The sequence below is a fragment of the Chrysemys picta genome, chromosome 5 (assembly GCF_011386835.1).
Source record: "Chrysemys picta bellii isolate R12L10 chromosome 5, ASM1138683v2, whole genome shotgun sequence".
NCBI lineage: Eukaryota > Metazoa > Chordata > Testudines > Emydidae > Chrysemys > Chrysemys picta.
Window position 1 is genome coordinate 136415720 of NC_088795.1, and position 19757 is coordinate 136435476.

The window sequence follows — 19757 nt, forward strand, 5'->3', positions numbered from 1 at the left end:
AAGTAATAGGAGCTCCTTTATGTCATACATCAGCCCCTCTCCTTTTCATAGGGCTTAAAGGCAATCCCTATGAAAGAAGAGCCCATGACCCCCATGTGTTAGTACAATCTCTTCTTCAGCCTTGACAGGAATAATTTCAAATTCACAAGGGGACCTGATCCAAAGGCCACGGAAATCAGTGGACGTTCTTTCTATCAACTTCAGTAGGTTTGGGATCAGGGCCAAACAGAGCTACGTCAAAGGGTGGAAAAAATGCATCAAAAGTCTTAATACGTAAAAAAAAATCTAGATTGGAATAAAGAAACTTTTTAAAAGAATGACACATTGTTCAGAATGATATTTTTCATGTTTGCTGTACATTCTAGTGCAGCACTGTATAGCAGTCAGTGAAATGATACATTTTTGTCTCTTGTCGACCAAAGCGTGCTTCTATGTACTGCCTTGATTAATCAATTAGCCACAAAATTAGGAAAACACATCACTTGGCTGTGAATGAACTATATAATATATCCCAGTAAATACAGAAGGCTTTACTCACTCCTCACTTCTCTGATATAAATAGGCTGTTAAACAAGGTTTTGCATTGTTATTTTTAAGCATGCCAGGTTCAGGTACTATAATGCAAGGGCTTGCGGAAAGAGGGTCATTGGTATCGTTCCCTGCCATGCAAACTTAGAACTGGCTTGAGAGTGTACAATGGAACCAAGTCAGTTGCAACAGTTTGTAAGCAGGGATGCAAAGTGTAGGGCTTACAATGTGTTCCATTGACATCTATAACGCAGCCCGGAGCTGCTCTCCTGTTTGCTATGGAAATGCAGCCTATGAGATGATCCAAGAATAGCACATAGTGCTTTCCCCCTCCACAGATCTCAAAGCCTTTTACGAAGGTGAGTAGTATTCTTGTTTTTACAGATTGGGAAACGGAGGCACGGAGCCATAAATGACTGGCCCAAGGTCACACAGCCAGTCAGTGGCAGAACTTGGAAGAGAACCCAGGAGATCCTGACCTGCCTTCTCATGCACCACACACTGGCGTGAACTGCTGTCGCATGGGCTGCGTCTCCCTATCAAAGAGGGAAAAGGAAGGGCTATGATCTCTTCTACTGTACGTGTGGCCCTCAGCTACTCAAAACTTGACCACCTCTCGGGTGACAAGCACTTGTGCAATTTTGGCGATGGTTAACTCTGGCAGAGGAACAAAAACGCACATATTTGCCATGCCTGACAGGCAATCGAAAAGGGAACCCTGCAATAGGCTAGATGGATGGGCAGGAGTTCTTTAATTAGGCACGCAGCGCTTGCATTAGGCTAAGGAACGTGACCTTCTTGGAGATTTACAAGATGCCCTCATGTCTCTCTGTGACTTTCAAGGCCTCGTGCATGCTGGCGGCCGACAGCCTCCTGTTGATGTTCCTGTACCTGCACCGCAGAAGGTTCCAAAAAGTAGTCCTTAGATCGCGGTTGAAGAAAGCATAGATCAAGGGGTTGATAAGGGAGTTGGTGTAACCCAGCCACAGCAGGGTCCTCTCCAGCCGCAGAGGCATGCAGCTGCACTGGATGCCACAAATGAAAGGCCGGGCCGTGGACATCAGGAAGAAGGGAAACCAGCAAAAGGTAAAGGCCCCCACGATAATGCCGAGGGTCCTGGCTGCTTTCTGCTCCCTTTTGAAGATGGAAATGTTCTTTCGATCTTGCCTGAGCAGTTTGGATAAGGTGGCGCACTCCTCCACTGCCTTGCTGCGTTTGGAGCTGTGATGGCCTCGGACGCTGACGTCCATGCAGTACACCCCCTCCTGCTCCTGGTGTCTGGGGAAGTTCATGAACCGGTGTTTCTCTGCACTGACCTTGGCGGCTTTGTAGATCCGGCTGTACATGACAAGCATGACTGTCATGGGGATGTAGAAGGCGACCCCAGTGGAGTAGACGGTGTACCCGAAGTCCTGGCTGATGAGGCAGACCCTTTCAACGTTGACGTTCTTGGCCCAGCCAAACAGCGGAGGAAGAGTTATGGAGGCAGAAAGAAGCCAAACTATGAACACCATCTTGGCCATTAGTTTCCCGTTTTGTCTCACGGGGTATGTCAGCGGCCGTGTGATCCCCAAGTACCTGCAAAACAGTTTCAAAGCTGGTCAGGTTTGCTTTTCGGTTCACAGGAAGGTGAAGGTTGTCAAACGTATACAGAAATGCTACTGTAAGTGTCACCTCAGTCATAACGAGAATTGGTTGGAAAATGTTTTTTTGCTCCCCATGGTATATTTTGCCCCAAAAGGAAAATTATTTCATGTTTGTTGAGATTTTCCATGCAAAATTCCAGCTTTGTGGTAAAAAAAAAAATCAAATCAAAATATTTCAGCTCAAATCCCAAAATGTCAGTGCAATACCTCATGGGAGTGGTAGTCTGGGTGCCTCATGCTCTCACTTCTCCTCCCTAGTGGGACTACACTCCCCATCATTCACCAGAGTATTCCCTCTTACAGAGCCACCATGATGTACATAGGAATCCCGTTGACAAGGTGCATCATGGAAACTGTAGTTCAATTTCTGACTCAGCTGGAAATCAAGTCTTACTTTGTAAAAAATGTCATGTAATCAAAAACCCATTTTTCCACTGAACATTTTTTCATGGAAAATTTTCAACCAACTCTAGTCACAACAATTCCGACCATCTAATCACCCCAGCAGGCAAAAACCCAATTAAAAAATGACTAGAAAGTCATCAGACTCAGGGCCAAATTCTGCTCTCCATTACACCAGTGTAAATCAGGAATAATCCCAAGTGAAGTCAATGGCATTGCACCCATGTGTCACGTAGAGCAGAATTCAGCCCTCAGGCTTTGCCTAACCCACAGGGGAAGAGATCTCCAGAGTCAAATCTACAGACTATTGGCAGAAGCGCCCCAGCTGTCCTCAACTCTCAACACAGTACGGGGGGGGGGGGTGATGTTGCACCCCATAATGCTATATAGAAATATGCTTATGAGTGTGAATATGACATGACTGTAATATGTTTTATGCTAGATATGCCATGTAACGTATCTCTGCAAAGGTTATGATCTACTGGATATATTCATCCTATTTGTATGCATGTATCATTTTTGTATTCAAAGTTATGAATATTGGCTATATACTTGTTTGATTTTAAGTAGCCTCAGTGAAGCAGATAGTCAGCTTCTTGAGAAAAGACTATTCTCAGTAAGTTCCCAATCAAGAAACACTTAAGCTAACAATGAACTTTGAGAGACGCTAATCCACATCTGAGCTTTCCGGGGAATGTGGCATCGGCCGGTAAAGTTCTGAGTCATGTATGGACATGTGACTTGCCCATGTGACTCCAAAACTCCATCTTGGAGCTGGATTCTGCATAGGAGAGGAGAAGGGGTTTCCACCCACAAGAAAAAAAGTCTATTTAAGCCTCTGGGAACCTCTCCATTTTGTCTTCAGCTGGCTCAAGAGATAGCCTCTCCACCCCCAAAGGATGCCTGAAAGAAACTGGAACAAAGGACAGTAACTACAGGGGTGTGAGTGACTGCTGGACCCGGACTAGAAGGAGGCAAGTCTGTCAAAGAAGCTTATTGGAACATCTCTGAGGGCGAGATTTACCTGCATTTAGTTTTTTATTGTATTAGGCTTAGACTTGTGTGTTTTATTTTATTTTGCTTGGTAATTCACTTTGTTCTGTCCGTTATTACTTGGAATTACATAAATCCTACCTTTTGTATTTAATAAAATCACTTTTTACTTATTAATTAACCCACAGTATGTATTAATACCTGGGGGGGGGGGAAACAGCTGTGCATATCTCTCTCTCAGTGTTATAGAGGATGAACAATTTATGAGTTTACCCTGTATACGCTTTATACAGGATAAAACTGATTTATTTGGGGTTTGGACCCTATTGGGAGCTGGGTATCTGAGTGCTGGAGACAGGAGCACTTCTTAAGCTGTTTTCAGTTAAGCCTGCAGCTTGTGGGGGACGTGGTTCAGACTTGGATCTGTGTTTGCAGCAGGCAAGTGTGTCTGGCTCAAACAAGACAGGGTACTGAAGTCCCAAGCTGGCAGGGAAAACAGACTCAGAGGTAGTCTAGGCACATCAGGTGGCAGATCCCAAAGGGTCTTCTGTGATCCAACCCGTCACAGGGGGGCAGGCCCACATCTGGCAAGTGATTGTAACAGAGTCTAAACTGATGAAATTTATATGCCAAGGGATTGAAAGAATGAGGTGGGGCAGAAAATGCTACTAATAGGATGGTGGAAGAAAGTGCAGGGTTAAATAGCCTTTCCTACCTTTGGGCTGGTCTACGCTATGGTGGGGGAGTGGATCGATCTAAGTTATGCAACTTCAGCTATGTGAATAACGTAGCCGAAGTAGACGTACTTAGATCTACTTACCACGGTGTCTTCACTCTGGTGTGTCGACGGGAGACGCTCTCCCATCTATTCCCCTTGCGCTTCTCATTGAGGTGGAGTACCGCAGTCGACGCTAGAGCGATCGGCGGTCGATTTATCACGTCTATACTAGACACGATAAATCAACCCCTGCTGGATCGATCGCTGCCCGTCGACCCGGCTGGTAGTGTAGACAAGCCCTTTATTTTACACCACCTTTTAGACCCTGCTCCCACATACCTATGTGAAACATCTACCACCTATCAGAGGGGTAGCCGTGTTAGTCTGAATCTGTAAAAAGCAACAGAGGGTCCTGTGGCACCTTTGAGACTAACAGAAGTATTGGGAGCATAAGCTTTCGTGGGTAAGAACCTCACTTCTTCGTCTTGCATCTGAAGAAGTGAGGTTCTTACCCACGAAAGCTTATGCTCCCAGTACTTCTGTTAGTCTCAAAGGTGCCACAGGACCCTCTGTTGCTATCTACCACCTAACCACTCACCTCTCAACGTAGCCTGCCTTCTCTAAGGAACCAAAACTTGTAGGGATTCTATGTCAACATCTTAAATTGTGCCCAGAAACACAATTGAAGCAAGAGCACCCCACAGAGGACTGGTGCCATATGCATCGAGCAAGCCAATGCTTGCTGACTAATCAGGCAACTCTGTTCTATGCGATAGGGAGCTTCCACGTTGTTTCCCCATGAGTCATATTCTAGAAATTCCAACTGGGAGCTCCCAACGGCCTGGGTAATCGATGAATTCATAGGTTTTAAGGGCTGAAAGGACCATAATTATCATCTAGGCTGATCCTCTTGCATAACACAGGCCACTGGCCTCACCCAATAACTTCTGTTGGAGCTAAAGCAGATTTTTTAGAAAGACATCCAGTTTCGCCTTAAAGACGTCACGTGATGGAGAACCCACCACATCCCTAGGTATGTGGTTCCAGCAGATAATTGCCCATCACTGTTAAAAATGTGACTCTTATTTCTAGTCTGTATTTGTCTAACTTCAGCTTCCAGCCACTGGCTCTTATTAAACCCTTTTCTGTTAGATTAAAGAGCTATCTGCTGTCAGACGTCTCTTCGCTGTGTACATATTCATAGCCCGAGATGAGGTCACCTCTTAACCTTCTCTTTGATACACTAAATAGATGGCGCTCCTTTTGTCAATCATGGCAAACTCTCCGCCCGAGGGGAAAAGGCATCACTAGAGCAGGACAAAAAAATTTCACTGAAAAGATCTTTTGATGAACAATGTTTTTTTCCCCACCAAAAGGAAAAGGTCTGCAAAGAATTTTCACATTGGGTGAAATTTTAGGGGGATTTGACTGTAACATTTTAAATAATTGTTGTTGTTGTTCATAAAGTTTGTGGGGTTTCACATTTCTTCTTTTTCCAGCGCAGCACAGAAATAAAAAAAAAAAAGGGGAGGGGGAGAGAGTGGTAGAACATGGGGAAAAAACAACCCCTCCCAAGAAAACCTTTTAAATAAACCCAAAAGTCCACAAAGAAAATGTTTCAACCCAAAATGAAAGTGTTAATTTCTTTGGAATTTTTTCTTGATAATGGTATTATTTTTCCAGCCAGCAGTAGTCACAACCACCTAGCAAAATGCAGATGCCCACCACTGCTACCTGAGAATCTGGGAGATCTAGCAAGAGACTCACTGAGAACCGGTGAGCACAACCCAACGTCAACAGAAGTAGCATTGTAACCACTGGCTTCACCTCCACCTGGTCTGTGCTGAGATTCAACCCGTTTGCTCTCCTCCATTCCCCTCTCCCAGGCCAGGTCCATTCTAAAAAGTTAAGTTGACCCAGCTACATCACTCAGGGGTGTGAAAAATCCACCCCCCTGAGCGATGCAGTTAACCCTCAGTGTAGACAGCTACCACCTCTCGCAGAGGTGGACTAACGACAGCGATGGGAGAACACCTCATGGTAGTGAGTGGCTATATGGATTTGATACAGCAGTGCAGCTGCAGTACTACCATGGTTTAAGTATAGACACAGTTCCGGCGAGGCTCTGGGAGAGCAGCGCTCTTTGTCTCTGACTGAAGAGTGATACAGAGCTCAGTGCTATTAGGGTGCTGATGGCACCACAGCCTATAATTCCCTCAGCCTGCGCATGACATAATGCAATGACAAAGAGCCGTCTTGGCTGGAGAGTGGGTGAGCCATATTCAAAGACTTCTCCCCGTGACCCTTCACTGGAGGAAAGGAACAAAGCCAACTTCAGGGAGAGGAAGGGGAAGAAATATGATGTAGTGTCATCATATGATGATGATAAACTCTTTCCTTTTCACTAGTATCTCAGGAAGACGTTAAATAGAAGCTACTAAAGCTAGACATTTTCAAACCAGCAGGACTGGATAACTTACATCCAAGAGTTCTAAAAGAGCTGGCCGAGGAGCTTGCTGGCTCATTAATATAGATTTTCATTAAGTCTTGGAACAGTGAGAAAGTTGCAGAAGACTTGAAAGCTAGCTAATGTTGTGCCAATATTTTAAAAGGGTAAATGGGGTGACTCGGGTAATTAAAGGCCTGTCCGTCTGACATTGATCCCAGGCAAGATAATGGAGCAGCTGTTATGGGACTTGAGTAATAAAGAATTAAAGGAGAGTAATTTAATTGAGGCCAATAAACATGAGTTTATGGACAGTAGCTCCTGTCAAACTAACATAATATCAATAGCTCCTGTCAACCTATCATGATATTACAAGGAGCAATGGTCTCAAGTTGCAGTGGGGGAGGTTTAGGTTGGATATTAGGAAAAACCTTTTTCACTAGGAAGGTGGTGAAGCACTGGAATGGGTTACCTAGGGAGGTAGTGGAATCTCTTTCCTTAGAGATTTTTAAGATCAGGCTTGACAAAGCCCTGGCTGGGATGATTTAGCTGGGAATTGGTCCTGCTTTGAGCAGGGAGTCTGACTAGATGACCTCTTGAGGTCCCTTCCAACCCTGATATTCTATGATTCTATGATGAGATTACAAATTGGGTTGATAAAGGTAATAGTGTTGGTGTTATGTATTTAAAGCATTTGACTTGATACCACATGACATTTTGATTAAAAAACTAGAAAAATATAAAATTAATATGACACATATTAAATGTATTAAAAACTGGCTAACTGATAGATCTCAAAATGTAATTTTAAATGGGGAACCATCAAGTAGATATGTTTCTAGCAGGGTCCCACAGGGATCGGTTTTTACTCTTATGCTATTTAACATTTTGATAAGTGACCTGTAAGAAAACTAAATAATCACTGATAAAGTTTCCAGATGGCACAAAAATTGGGGATTGGTAAATAATGAAGAGGACAGATCACTAATGTAGAGCATCAATAAGTGTTATGATATGGCTAAATGTAAACGTATACATCTAGGAACAAAAATATAGGCCATACTCACAGGACAAGGGACTCTATCTTGGGAAACAGTGACTTTGAAAGAGATTTGGAAGGTCATGGTGGGTTATCAGCTGAACATGAGACCCCAGTGCAACGCTGTGGTCAGAAAGGCGAATGAAACCCTTGGGTGCATAAACAGGGGAATCTTGAATAGGAGTAGAGAGGTTCTTTTGCCTCTTTATTTGGTGACCGCTCCTGGAATACTCTCTCCAGTTGTACTGTCCACAATTGAAAAAGGATGTTGATACATCAGAGAGGGTTCAGAGAAGAGCCATAAGAATGATTAAAGGTTTAGAAAACATGCCTTAAAGTCATAGACTCAAGAAGCTCAATCTATTTAGCTTAACAAAGAGAAGGTTAAGGAGTGACTTGATTACAGTCTAGAAGCACCTATGTGGGGAACAAATATTTAATAAAGATCTCTTAAATCTAGCCAAGAAAGGCATAACATGATCTAATGGCTGGCAGTTGAAGCTAGGCCTTGTCTGCCCTTGTGGTGGCACGTAGGGTATGTGTAGCTACACCCGGTGGGGAAAGGCTCTGGCACTGGGACACTACATGCCTAAAAATAGCTCCTTGGAGGTCTTTAAGGCCCGGCTTGACAAAGCCCTGGCTGGGATGATTTAGCTGGGAATTGGTCCTGCTTTGAGCGGGGGGTTGGACTAGATGACCTCTTGAGGTCCCTTCCAACTCTGATATTCTATGATTCTATGATTCTATGAAGCTAGACATGTTCAGACCAGAAATAAGGTGTAAATTTTTAACAGTGAGAGTAATTAACCACTGGAATAATTTACTGCACTTGTGGTGGAGTCTCCATCCCTGACAATTTTTAAAATCAAGATAGGGTGTTTTTTTAATCTCTCTGCTCTAGGAATTATTTTGGGTAAGATCTATGGCTTGTGTTATACAGGTCTGGCCAGATAATCACAATAGTCCCTTCTGGCCTTTGGGTCTATGAATCCATCTACACCAGTCTCTCAGGTATTGTCTAAGCAGCAGGCTTCTCCTGAGAGGATTGCTTTCTCCTTACTGTTTAGACTGCATTAGTCAGGTCGATAGCAATCTGCATAACAATAGGGTGCAATAATCAGTATCTTCAGGCAAAACAGAAGCCTTTGTTGCCTGTCCTGTTTCCCCCCAGCATCACTTATTCCTTCTCTCTCTCACACGCACTTAAATGCCTATAAATAAAGTACAACTTAGGGCACCAAATTTACTGGTGCCCTTCATAGCTGCATACTTTGCGTATGGGTAAGGACAGCCCTGGCTTCAGGGCTGTCGCTGCCGGGGAGAGACGGCCCTCCTTCCCGGCCTCAGCTCTGTGGCTGCTGTGACGGGTGGGGGGAGACCCCCCTCCGTCCCAGTCCCAGCTCGGGGGCTGCCACGGCAGTGGGGAGAGGGCACATCCATTGCATTAGAAAGGTAAAACTACTGATATGAAAATATGAGTTGTGGGCTTTTATTTGTAGAACAAAAACGTTTATTATTAAGGCTTTTTCGATATAATGCTTTTATCCAAAATGCTTTACAATAGTTAGCTAATGGTACAAACAACATTTGGAAAGATCATTAAGTGGTCCGCCGAGACCCTCAGCAATTTTCAAGTGGTCCGCGGAAAAAAAAAGTTTGAGAACCACTGGTCTAGTAGCCAGTATGCTGAACTGGGAGTCAAAAGACTGGGGTTTAGTCCCAGCTCTACCATTAGCCTGCTAGGTGACCTTGAGCAAAGCACTTCCCCACCGTGCCTTAGTTTCCCCTTTGTCTATCCCTCAAGCCCCAGGTAACCTTAACTTTAGATAGGTCTACACTTACAGTGGTGTGCAAGCCATGGCTGTCCAGCTAGCACAGGTCTAAATAGAATATCAGGGTTGGAAGGGACCTCAGGAGGTCATGTAGTCCAACCCCCTGCTCAAAGCAGGACCAAGCCCCAGACAGATTTTTGCCCCAGATCCCTAAATGGCCCTCTCAAGGATTGAACTCACAACCTTGGGTTTAGAAGGTCAATGCTCAAACCACTGAGCTATCCCTCCATAGCATTGTAGACAGCGAGGCACTGCTTAGGTGAGCAGAGTATAAACATGCCTGAACGTACATTCCCTACCCACCTCTCTACATGCCCAAGCAGCACCTCTACACTGCTATTTTTAGCCATGTAGTGTCCCAGTGCCAGAGCCTTTCCCCACCGGGTGTAGCTACACATACCCTACGTGCCACCACAAGGGCAGACAAGGCCTAGAGGTGTTACTACCCATTCAGCCTATAATCTACACATAATGTATATATGCGGCGGAAAATCCAGACATATTCGAGATTGTCGTTGATGCCTTTACATATATGCCCACGAGTCTGTATGCATTGCAGGGGATTTCAACACTTTGAAATGAGGGTCAGAACAAGGCCTAGGCACCGTTTAAAGGGGTGCATAGTGGTGGATAGCACTCATCACACATGCCTTGGCTGCGTCTCTGCACAGGAGTGAATTTCGCACTCAGTCCTTAGTGTCCCAAATTCCCAAGTGTCTGGCTTACATTGTTGCTGGCCAATAAAAGGGGTAATTTGTTTCTCTTCCCCCCCCCAAAAAATCTATTTCTTTCCTTTAATAAAAGTCGATATAATTCTAAAGGCTTATGTAGCAATGTGAAGCAAGCAGCGCAGGCTACCAAAGGAAAAGCCATTGAGTATTTAAAGTAAAAGCCCTTTTGTATCTATGAATAGTGCATGTTGTGGGGGCGCTGGGTCTCAAACTCCGGAGCTAAAGTTGAAACCAGAGCTCCGTTAAGAGTCTTATTTTGTAAAAATTCACCGTGTCTATTTCAGGAACAGACTAGAGTCTGCCCTACAAAACATACTTTGGAATTCTTTCAACATATGCATCACTGATTCCATAGTCTGAGATATATATGTATTAGTGGTGTATATGTGGAAAGCATTTGTAAACGTTTGGGTCAGAGTTAAGGTTAAGTATCCTTTATATTACAGCCACTTAATATTTAACTGAGGATTTAAAGCTATTTAAAAGACCAGGTCATGCCCCTGGAGACTGAACATACAGAGAAACAAATTTCTAAAGTTTCTTTTATGCAGGTACTTATATGACCTCTATTACCATACCATATCTGAGCACCTCATAGACATTAATGTTTTATCCTCACAGCACTCCTGATAGGGAAGTGATGTTAATTCTGTCCTACTGATGGGGAAACTGACTCACTGAGTGATTAAAGTGACTTGCCCAGGTCATACAGGATAGTGAATTGAACCCCAGGCTAGCTCTTTCAACACAAAACCATCCTGCCTCCCAGGCTTGCTCAGCACAGGGCTGGCTGGGGTGCTAAACAACATGACTTTTTAGTCAAAATAGCCAAAAGTGATAGGTACTGTCCTGGGAATCACAGCCACAAAAAACATCCTAACATTATTAGGCTGCTATTTCTGGGGGGATGCAGACATGTTGAAATTAGCCAGGCTGTTCTGAGCCATTACTAGGAAATAGCCAGATTGCCACTCAGTTTGCTACAGATGTTCTGACTTTATTTAATAACTACAGAGGCCCACCTGGAGAGAGGAAACCTCTGAACTCTGAGAGGAGTGATTGCGGGGGGAGAAGTAAGAGGGAATCCCGGGAAGCAGCTGTTTCAGATGTTGTCTCTCTCAGGGGTTTTCTTTTCACAACGAGAATCGCTGGACACCCCAAAAGGAAAGCATGCTGGGAAATAGGGTTTTTTTTTTCCTCCCCACCATGAAAATTTTAGGGGGGAGGGGAAAAGTTTTTTTTAAAAAACCAAATCCGCTCCCTCCCCCCAGTTTTTGTCTAAGATCGCAAAAGCCAAAACTCTTTTTAGTTTTTTTAGCAACCAAAACATTTGCAAACACAACAAGGAGGTAGCACCTTAAAGACTAATTTATTTGGGCATAAGCTTTAGTGGGTAAAAACCTCACTTCTTCAGATGCATGGTTTTGCAGGTTCTTGGGTTTTGTAATGACCTCACCCACTCCCAAAATTTCATGGAAATAGACATTTCCTGCAGAAAAGTCTATTTGGATGAAAAAAACCATATTCTGTTAAAAAAAAATTCAGGACAGAAATTTCCAAGAGCCTTTTTTTTTAAAAAGTGCACATTAGTAATCAATACCACCACCCTATATTTTTATAGCACCTTCCATCTTGAAGGATCTGAAAGTCCTTTACATATTTTTGTTAGCTTATATGTATCAGTGAAATGCAGCCACCTCTTTGGAGGAGTGGGGCAGCTGACTAAATGTGCACAGCAATGCAGCATTTAGGACTGGAACTGGAGAAGAATTTCTGTATATAAATAGAGAGTTGCATCTGAACCAAATAGCCCGTTCATGGCCCTTCACAGACATGCAATGCCCCATCATGGAAAGCAGCATAGACCTAGTTAGTGAATAAGAGAGCTCCAGGAGAAGCCAGAACACAAGAGAGAAGTCAGATGGGTCCCAGTGGAATGTGATCACCGAAGGCAACTGCTTTTCATTGCTAATGAAATAATCTGTAAAGAGAAGGCAACCTACAGAGGAAGGAGGCTGCCAGGGGAATTGCTGACCATTTCCCCAGGAGCTAAAGTAGCCTAATTGAGCAGTGCCTGGAAACCAAGCCGCTAGGGTACAAGCCTTCAATGGAATGTGAGTGAGCACCGGGCACAGTTATTTTAAACTAAAGGCACTCCAAGAGAGAAGTCAGATCCAGCGGTGCTCAGTGATACCGTACACCAGCACCTCCCTGATGTTGCTAATTTATTTGTCATCTAAAACAAAAAGGAAGTCTCTAGCTGTTGTGGTTGAAAAGAAACACTTGGTTCCCATTTCCAAGGCTAAGCGATGCAGAAAGGTCTACCTGAGTCTGCAGAGAGCCTGGAGCAATAGATCGGGGAGGTGTGAACTGCCCTATTCAGAAGGAATTAATTCGGAAGCCCAATGACATAAGAACGGTGCAAGTCTCTGACCTTCCCACTCCTTTCTTACACGAGGGATGAAATAGTTAACAGTGCCATCACCACACTTCCCGGTTAACCCCTCACAGAGATGGATGGGGCAGGCCACAATTCTCTGAGCCAGATACAGTGAGCGACATCTCCCTTTGGTGTCACCAGCGGGTGGCATTTGGGAAACACCACCACATATTCTCCACCATCACGTATCTCCCCCCCCCGCATCTAGAAGGAGCCAAGCCAAAGGATCCTAGCAGAGCCTATAAGCACATTCAAGCCGCACCACCAAGGGGGAGCCCAGGGAGACGCACAATCAACTTAGGAACATCTGCACTCTCTGCGGTGAGCAGCGTTGCGTTTTGGAGACTCACGTCAGCCGAGCCTGGAAAAGTAACCAGCATCTTCCCTCTCCCAGCCGATTCCTGCATGCAGGGGAGGGGCAGGAGCTCAGGATGAAACTGACAGAGTTACCAAACAGTTATGGGGGCAGTCAGAGGAGAGAAGGAGCATTTGACACACACACACACACACCCCATGGGTGGCGGTTACTGTGTTCATAGATGTATTACAATTGTGTTTCATGGCTACAATGAAATAGACCTCATTACAAACCCCACTGGCACATGGACAGTGAGACCCACACCTGTTATACACGTCTACGGGAGGCTTATTCACAGGAATACAATTCTCTGGTGAGCAGTTCATTCCACTTATTAATTTAAATCCCTGGTGTGTTTTTCCCCCCCTTGAATTGCTTCCTGGTTCGTTAGCCCCCTGCACTTCACTCCGTATTTCCCAAATCCAAAGCGATTTACAAATCAGCAGGGACGGGGTGGGGAGGATAATCGTGAACAGGCAGCAACGTAATGGTCCAGATGGGTTCGCTACACGGTACAGTAGGTCTGATTAAGCATTCGGGAGAGAGAGAGGCAAGAGAGCTTAGCTCAACTGCAGCATGTGATTGTCACGGCTCTTTACTCCCTCACCCAGCTGAACTGCCCGAAAGCACGGCGGTCAAATCATTGTAGAACATCACCCAGTATCTCAGCCTCCAAATCAGCACCCTGTTATTTCTTGTCTTCTCCTCTCTTGTTCCAAACCCAGCTCCCTACCTCGCATGAGGGAAAGAGCAATCAAGGCTAGGGGAGTGATTCATTTCAGTCCATACCAGGAGACTCAGCTGTTGACTTTCGCAGAGGATGAAAGAGAGGATGTATTCGGAGGGGGGGGGGGTCGGAGGGGGGGGGGGGCGAGGCGCAGGAGTGGAGGGAAACGGGTGGGTGGGTTGTTTTTACCAACTGATTTTGGCATCAAGAGTTTCTCAATGGATGGCTCACAGGCCCTGGTGCTGCCCTGCGTTACGACAGCTTTGCGTCATCCATGGCAGAGGTAAAGCGTGTTCCCAGTGCGTAGGCGATGCAGAGCTGCTGCAGCAACTCATATACCGACTTCCCACTCTCCCCCCCACCTATGCAGAGAGTAGTTCGGAGAAAGGGACAATAACTAGGGGATTGCTGGTGCATAAGAGAACCTAATGGCCGGAATGGCCCTTCAGGGCCACTGGCAGCCAATGTAATTTAGAGTAGTCCTGAGGTTGCTCTATTTTACACTGCGGATAGGACGAGCACCTTTCTCCCTCTACACCCGAGCCGTGCTGAGCGCTCAGCTGCAACTCACAATCTGCTCTATAATCACCGTCGCCCAAATCCTGAGCAACTGCTTCCTCAATGACTGTTGCAGGCGCTCAGCCCCTCTCAGGATTTTGTTGCATTTTCTGGGTTTAAATGCTTTCTGGCCAGATTAATCTGCATTTCCCTGAAATCCTGTGTCTGCTCATCTATCAGTGATGAAAGAGGGCAGGCCAAATTCCACACATTCATTGCTCGCTCTGGATTTGTGCCTGCCTACGCCACCAGTGAGTTTGGCCCAGATGGTCATAATTAATGGGTGCAATCAATTGCAGTTAATTTTAGTAAGAGGTCTGTTCTTTTTCACTTTCACATCTTGATCTCGATTGCTCCTTGCAACGGTGGCTTTAAAACACACATTTTTCAAATTCCAGTCTGTCCACTTTATTTAATGAAAGAGAGAGTGTGGGTGTAGTTTAAAGGCAATTCTGTTTCATTTGCTCTCTCTCTGTTTTAGAGCCATATTTGTCGATAATCCTTGAAAAGCAAAAATTCATATATTCCACTATTGCATTTTATTTTTTCACACCCCGGATATGGATTTTTTCCTTCTTCAGTGTGGGCTTCTGTATTTTAATGCGTTTCCTTTAATTAATTGGCTTTTTCACACACAAAAGACCAACGCTTACACACTAAAGCTGGGACTAATGAAGATTTCAATTTATAAAAGTGGTTTTCTAGTCATTTTGTTTTTAATATAAGGGCAGTTTGCTGTGTTAGAAATGCTGAGCAAAACCGGTTAGTCAGGTGCAATGGTAAATTAGCATGAGTGGCCAGCTAATATTCAAAAAGGCCTTTAGAATATACGTTGTTGCTTATTTGCCGAGGGAAAAAAAACTCAGCTCAAATGCAGCATCTAGATTTTCAATTAACTTTCTGCTTTTTTCAGTGTTCCACACCTGGTTAAACTAGGGCACAGAGGTTAAATGACTCGTCCATTGGATAAAGGAGGAGGCAGGGGGGCCGGAACGGGGTGGGGCTGGGGTCATGGCCCCATCACTTTTAAAAGTGGGAGGGCTATACCCTCCCACTTTTTACTTGCCATAAGGGCAAGCGACAGGCGTGGGGGCAGAGAGGAGCGATCGGGGGTGGGGTCGTGGGGGAAGAGGTGGTGTGGGGGTGTGGCCCAGGGAAAGGGCAGCACGAGGGTGGAGGCTCGGGGAGAAGGGGCAGCACAGGAGGGGGGGCCATGGTTGGGGTGCCAATGGCTCCCCCACTTTTAGGGAGCTTCCTGGGAGGAGGCTGGCAGCAGGAGACCTTGGTTCTTTCCCCACTGACTCCTCTTGAGCAAGTGACTTAGCCTCTCCGTGCCTCAGTTTCCCCAGCTGTGGGATGGAGATGGCAGCACTTACCCACCTTGAGACAGATTCTCAGCGCTTGCAGAGCGCCCTTCAGCTATGCACTGCTGGCATGACTACATATAGGGGTGCCAGGGCATCCTTACCTGTCCACGCTGATGACACACAAGGTCATGATGGAAGCGGTGCAGCACATAACATCCATGGCGATGAACACATTGCAAAACACCTTCCCAAACAGCCACTCCCCTCCCACCAGATCCGTAATGATCACGAAGGGCATGACTGCAAAGGCAACGGAGAGATCGGCCGCTGCCAAGGAGATCACCAGGTAGTTGGAGGGCTGCCGGAGCTTCTTGACAATGCACACCGAGATGATGACCAAGGCGTTGCCAGCGATGGTCAGTAAGGTGATGATGGAGAGCACTGTCCCAATCACGATTTTCTCAGTGTCCCCATAGAGCAGGATCTCCTCTCCACAGTCTGTAGAGTTGGTTAGGTTGGAGGACAGCAGGTCTGGCTCAACTGGAGAAGAGGGTCCCTCAGTCATGGATGGATCTGGGAGTGACTTCGGAGTGGGATACTCGTGGTCTGTATTCTCCACAAAGAGAGGACGCTGCTCCAGCAACTGATTGGGGATGACCCTCAGCATCATTCTTTCGGCTCATGGCAAGGAGGAGCAAACCAAATTTTCTCCCACAGCTCTCACGGGTGACACCTACAAAGCACAGCATTTTATTCCACGTGATTTTTTTTAAAAATCTCTCCTTTGCCTTTAAATCTGTAACATTCACTAGTATTGATTAATGACTTGCAATGGGACTTGGGAGCCCAAGTCATCCCGGGCTTTGGAAAAGGTTATCCTCCAGCTAGTCTGCAAGAGGGTGAGTTAACAACGCTAAATTGTTAAAAGCAACCCCCATCTTTTCATGTACTCTGTATATATATATATATATCTTCCTACTGTATTTTCCACACCATGCATCGGACAAAGTGGGTTTTAGCCCATGAAAGCTTATGCCCAAATGCATTTGTTAGTCTCTAAGGTGCCACAAGGACTCCTCGTTGTTAATGCTAAATTAACAACAAATAGAAACCTTACCATTTACTATGCAAAGGCTGCATAATTGTCAACCTCTTATTCCAGAGGTCAGTTTATGGCATTCGAATGTGTGTCTAAAAGCCACTGCAACCAATACGCAATGTTTGGCGTGTGTGTGCGTGTGTGTGCGTGTGTGTGCGTGTGTGTGTGAGAGAGAGAGAGAGAGAGAGAAAACATCTCCTGTAACCATATATACAAATATATGAAAAGTACTATGCACTAACACACACACACACACACACACACACACACACACACACACACACAAAGTCCTATGCGCTCTGTACAAACACACAGCACTTTGCATCAGTTGCAGCGCATCGCTGCTCACTTACTGACTTTCCCTCTGTCTTCCACAGAGTAACCATCATCCCGGCAGGTTAACCACAACCCTGGGGGCTTGGCTTTAGCCGAGCAGCCCCTGAGATCGGTCCCGGGTCCAGGAGGAAGAACTCCTTCCCCCGTGAGAGTGCCGGCCCCAAGTGAAGCTTGCAACCCACCCACCCCCTTCCTGACCCCTGGCTCCCCCCTAGGCTCTGCCCGCCCGTCCCCACAGCTGAGCGGCAGCAGAGAACCGCGCCCAGCTGCTGAACCCCCAGCGAGTTACCTCTGCAGAGGGAGACGAGCCTGCTGCGCCCTCCTGCCAGGGACATCTTCCAGCCACGGCCGCCGGACGCTCGCTGGAGCCGCCTGCCAGGTCCCCCTGGCTCCTCGCTGAGCAGCGAGGCTGGTCCCAGCCTCCCTCCACGGGCAGGACGAGGGACCCTGGAGCGCCGCTTAACAGCAGCCGCCCCTCCCCGTGCTCTCCAGCCCGCCCGCTGCTGCCGGGGACACGGGCGCCCCAGAGCCTGCCCCAGTTGCGGCTGGTGAGCCGAGGGGACGTGTCAATTTCACCGCCCCTGCCTTAGTTCCAGCCACAGCCCATCGGAGCACTTCTTCCACTCCCGGCTGGGGTGGTGCTTAAACTCCTCCCCCCCACACACACATCCTTCCCTACCAGCCGCCTCTTGGACACCCCAGCAGGGGAAGACATTTTACAGGGAGGGGGATCTTGCCAAAAAAAAAAAAAAATCCCCCCTCTTGCCGGTGCCTTCCCAGCGATCCGAGGGGGAGGCTCTCTTCCCTTTCCCCCTCAGCCCTCCTTAAACAGCGGCTACAAAGCCAAGGAAAGTGCTTTGCTTTGAAACCCAGCACAGGTGCCTCGGCAAGAGACAGGCATCAAGGGCCCGGGTGAGCTGGGGCAATGGGGATCTGAAGAGAGGGGGCAGCAAGAGAAAGGCTTACACAGGCAGATCCCTGATCCGCTGGGTTTGCTGCGAGTTTAGCTGAGGCTAGGGAGAGACACACTCATGCCATGAAGATGATGGTATCTAAGGATGCTTTTTAGCCCCTTCTTGACCTCTGAGGCTGCAGGGTGCTGGAAGGGGCTGCGGAGAGGAGCAAGGTAAGGGAAGCAATGGACATAAGGAATAGCAGCTTCTCTGACTATTAAAGGAAAAGCTTTTATTAAAACTGCCCCGGGGAGCACAGCGTACGGCTGTTAAGTGAAGTCGCTCGCAGACATCTCACCAGAAGCAAGGCCGGAGGCTCAGAGCATTATCCCTGGGCCGGCAAAGCAAGACACAGAAGGGTTTGGTTTTAAAAAAAAACAAACCCACCAACACAGCTCCGCTGAAAGAGCAGACTCACGATCAGTGCGACAGTATTAGCTGTTCTGTGGGAGAGCATCCCTACTTGGAAGAGACTGCAGATCAAGCAGAAGCCAATATACGTACATGAAAATAAGTTCACGCAGCTCTGATTGACACAGCGTCTCACTGATGGTGCAGGTTAAAACCTCTTTGTCCTTGTCTAGGGATGTTTTACTATTTGACTGTGTGTGTCATGTAATAATGAAGGCTGTGATTTTGTCATGCAAACTTCACGGTGGAGGAGTGGGGGGAAAGCCCCCATCTCTGGAGGGGTGGACACCCCAAGCCTGAGTGGCGTGCCCAGGTGCCAGGTTGCAATGCTCGAAGCAGGGCTCCGGGCCCACGGGAGCTGCCGCTGCGGGGATCACAGATTTTATTAAAATTCACACTTACCGTGAAAATGTGACCTCTGCACCAAAATCCCTTAGGAAGGAAAAAGCAAATGCACAATAACTGGGTAGCGGGTAGTACTGCTAAGGATCTGGGGGTTACAGTGGACCACGGATTGATTGAGACTCAATGTGATGCAGCGGCGAAAAGGCCTAATAATCTGGGGTGTATTAAAAGGAAATTTTGTATGTAAGACACAGGAGGTAATCGGCACCGGTGAGGCCACAGCTGGAGTATTGTGTCCAGTTCTGAGTGCCACGCTTTAGGAAAGATGTGGATAAACTGGAGAGAGTCCAGAGGAGAGCAAGAAAAGTGAGAAAAGGTTTAGAAGACCTGTCCTCTGAGGAAAGGTTAAAAAAACTGGGCCTTTAGTCTTGAGAAAAGACCCAGAGGGGACCTGATAACAGTCTTCAGATAGGGTAGGGGCTGTTATAAAGAGGACAGGGCTCAATTCTTCTCCCTGTCCAGTGAAGGTAGGACAAGATGTAATGGGCTTCATCGGCCACAAGGGAGATTTAGGCTGGATATTAGGAAAAACATTCGTACTGTAAGGGGAGTTAAGCTCTGGAATAGGCGTCCCAGGGAGGCCGTGGGATCTCTGTCATGGGAAGTGTTTACGAACAGGCTGGACAAATACCTGTCAGGGATGGTCTAGGTTTACTTGGTCCTACGCAGGTGGCTGGACGTGATGACCTCTCACGGACCCATCCACATTTCATTGATGATTCTAAAATCGGCAGCTTAATGATCATTACAGTAGTGCCAAGAGGCCTCACTGTGCTGGGTGCTGTACATACACCCAGTAAGACACACTCCCTGCCCCAAAGAGCTTAC

The 19757-nt window shown here is 46.5% G+C and overlaps 1 protein-coding gene across 2 annotated transcripts; it reads right to left on the reverse strand.

The window, feature by feature from the left end:
* Positions 1 to 293: 293 nt before the first annotated feature.
* LOC101936987 (5-hydroxytryptamine receptor 7-like) lies at positions 294 to 17913 on the reverse strand. Of its 2 annotated transcripts, none has more exons than XM_005291483.4 (3): positions 17450 to 17913; positions 15887 to 16458; positions 294 to 2106 (listed from the first exon to the last, which is right to left on the reverse strand). In XM_005291483.4, the coding sequence occupies exons 2-3, from the start codon at positions 16393 to 16395 to the stop codon at positions 1335 to 1337; spliced, it is 1281 nt and encodes a 426-aa protein (XP_005291540.1). In that variant the 5' UTR covers positions 16396 to 16458; positions 17450 to 17913; the 3' UTR covers positions 294 to 1334. The 2 variants fall into 2 exon arrangements, with proteins under 2 accessions (XP_005291540.1, XP_042711539.1); XM_042855605.2 differs by lacking the exon at positions 17450 to 17913 and adding an exon at positions 17178 to 17315.
* Between the last annotated feature and the right edge of the window lie 1844 nt (positions 17914 to 19757).

Bases quoted from the DNA above. Each gene is read 5' to 3' on its own strand.
- LOC101936987 (XM_005291483.4), bottom strand. From the start codon at position 16,395: ATGATGCTGAGGGTCATCCCCAATCAGTTGCTGGAGCAGCGTCCTCTC. The intron at 2,107-15,886 runs GTAAGGATGCCC...ACTGTTTTGCAG, and splicing joins TGTGTCATCAGCGTGGACAG to GTACTTGGGGATCACACGGC.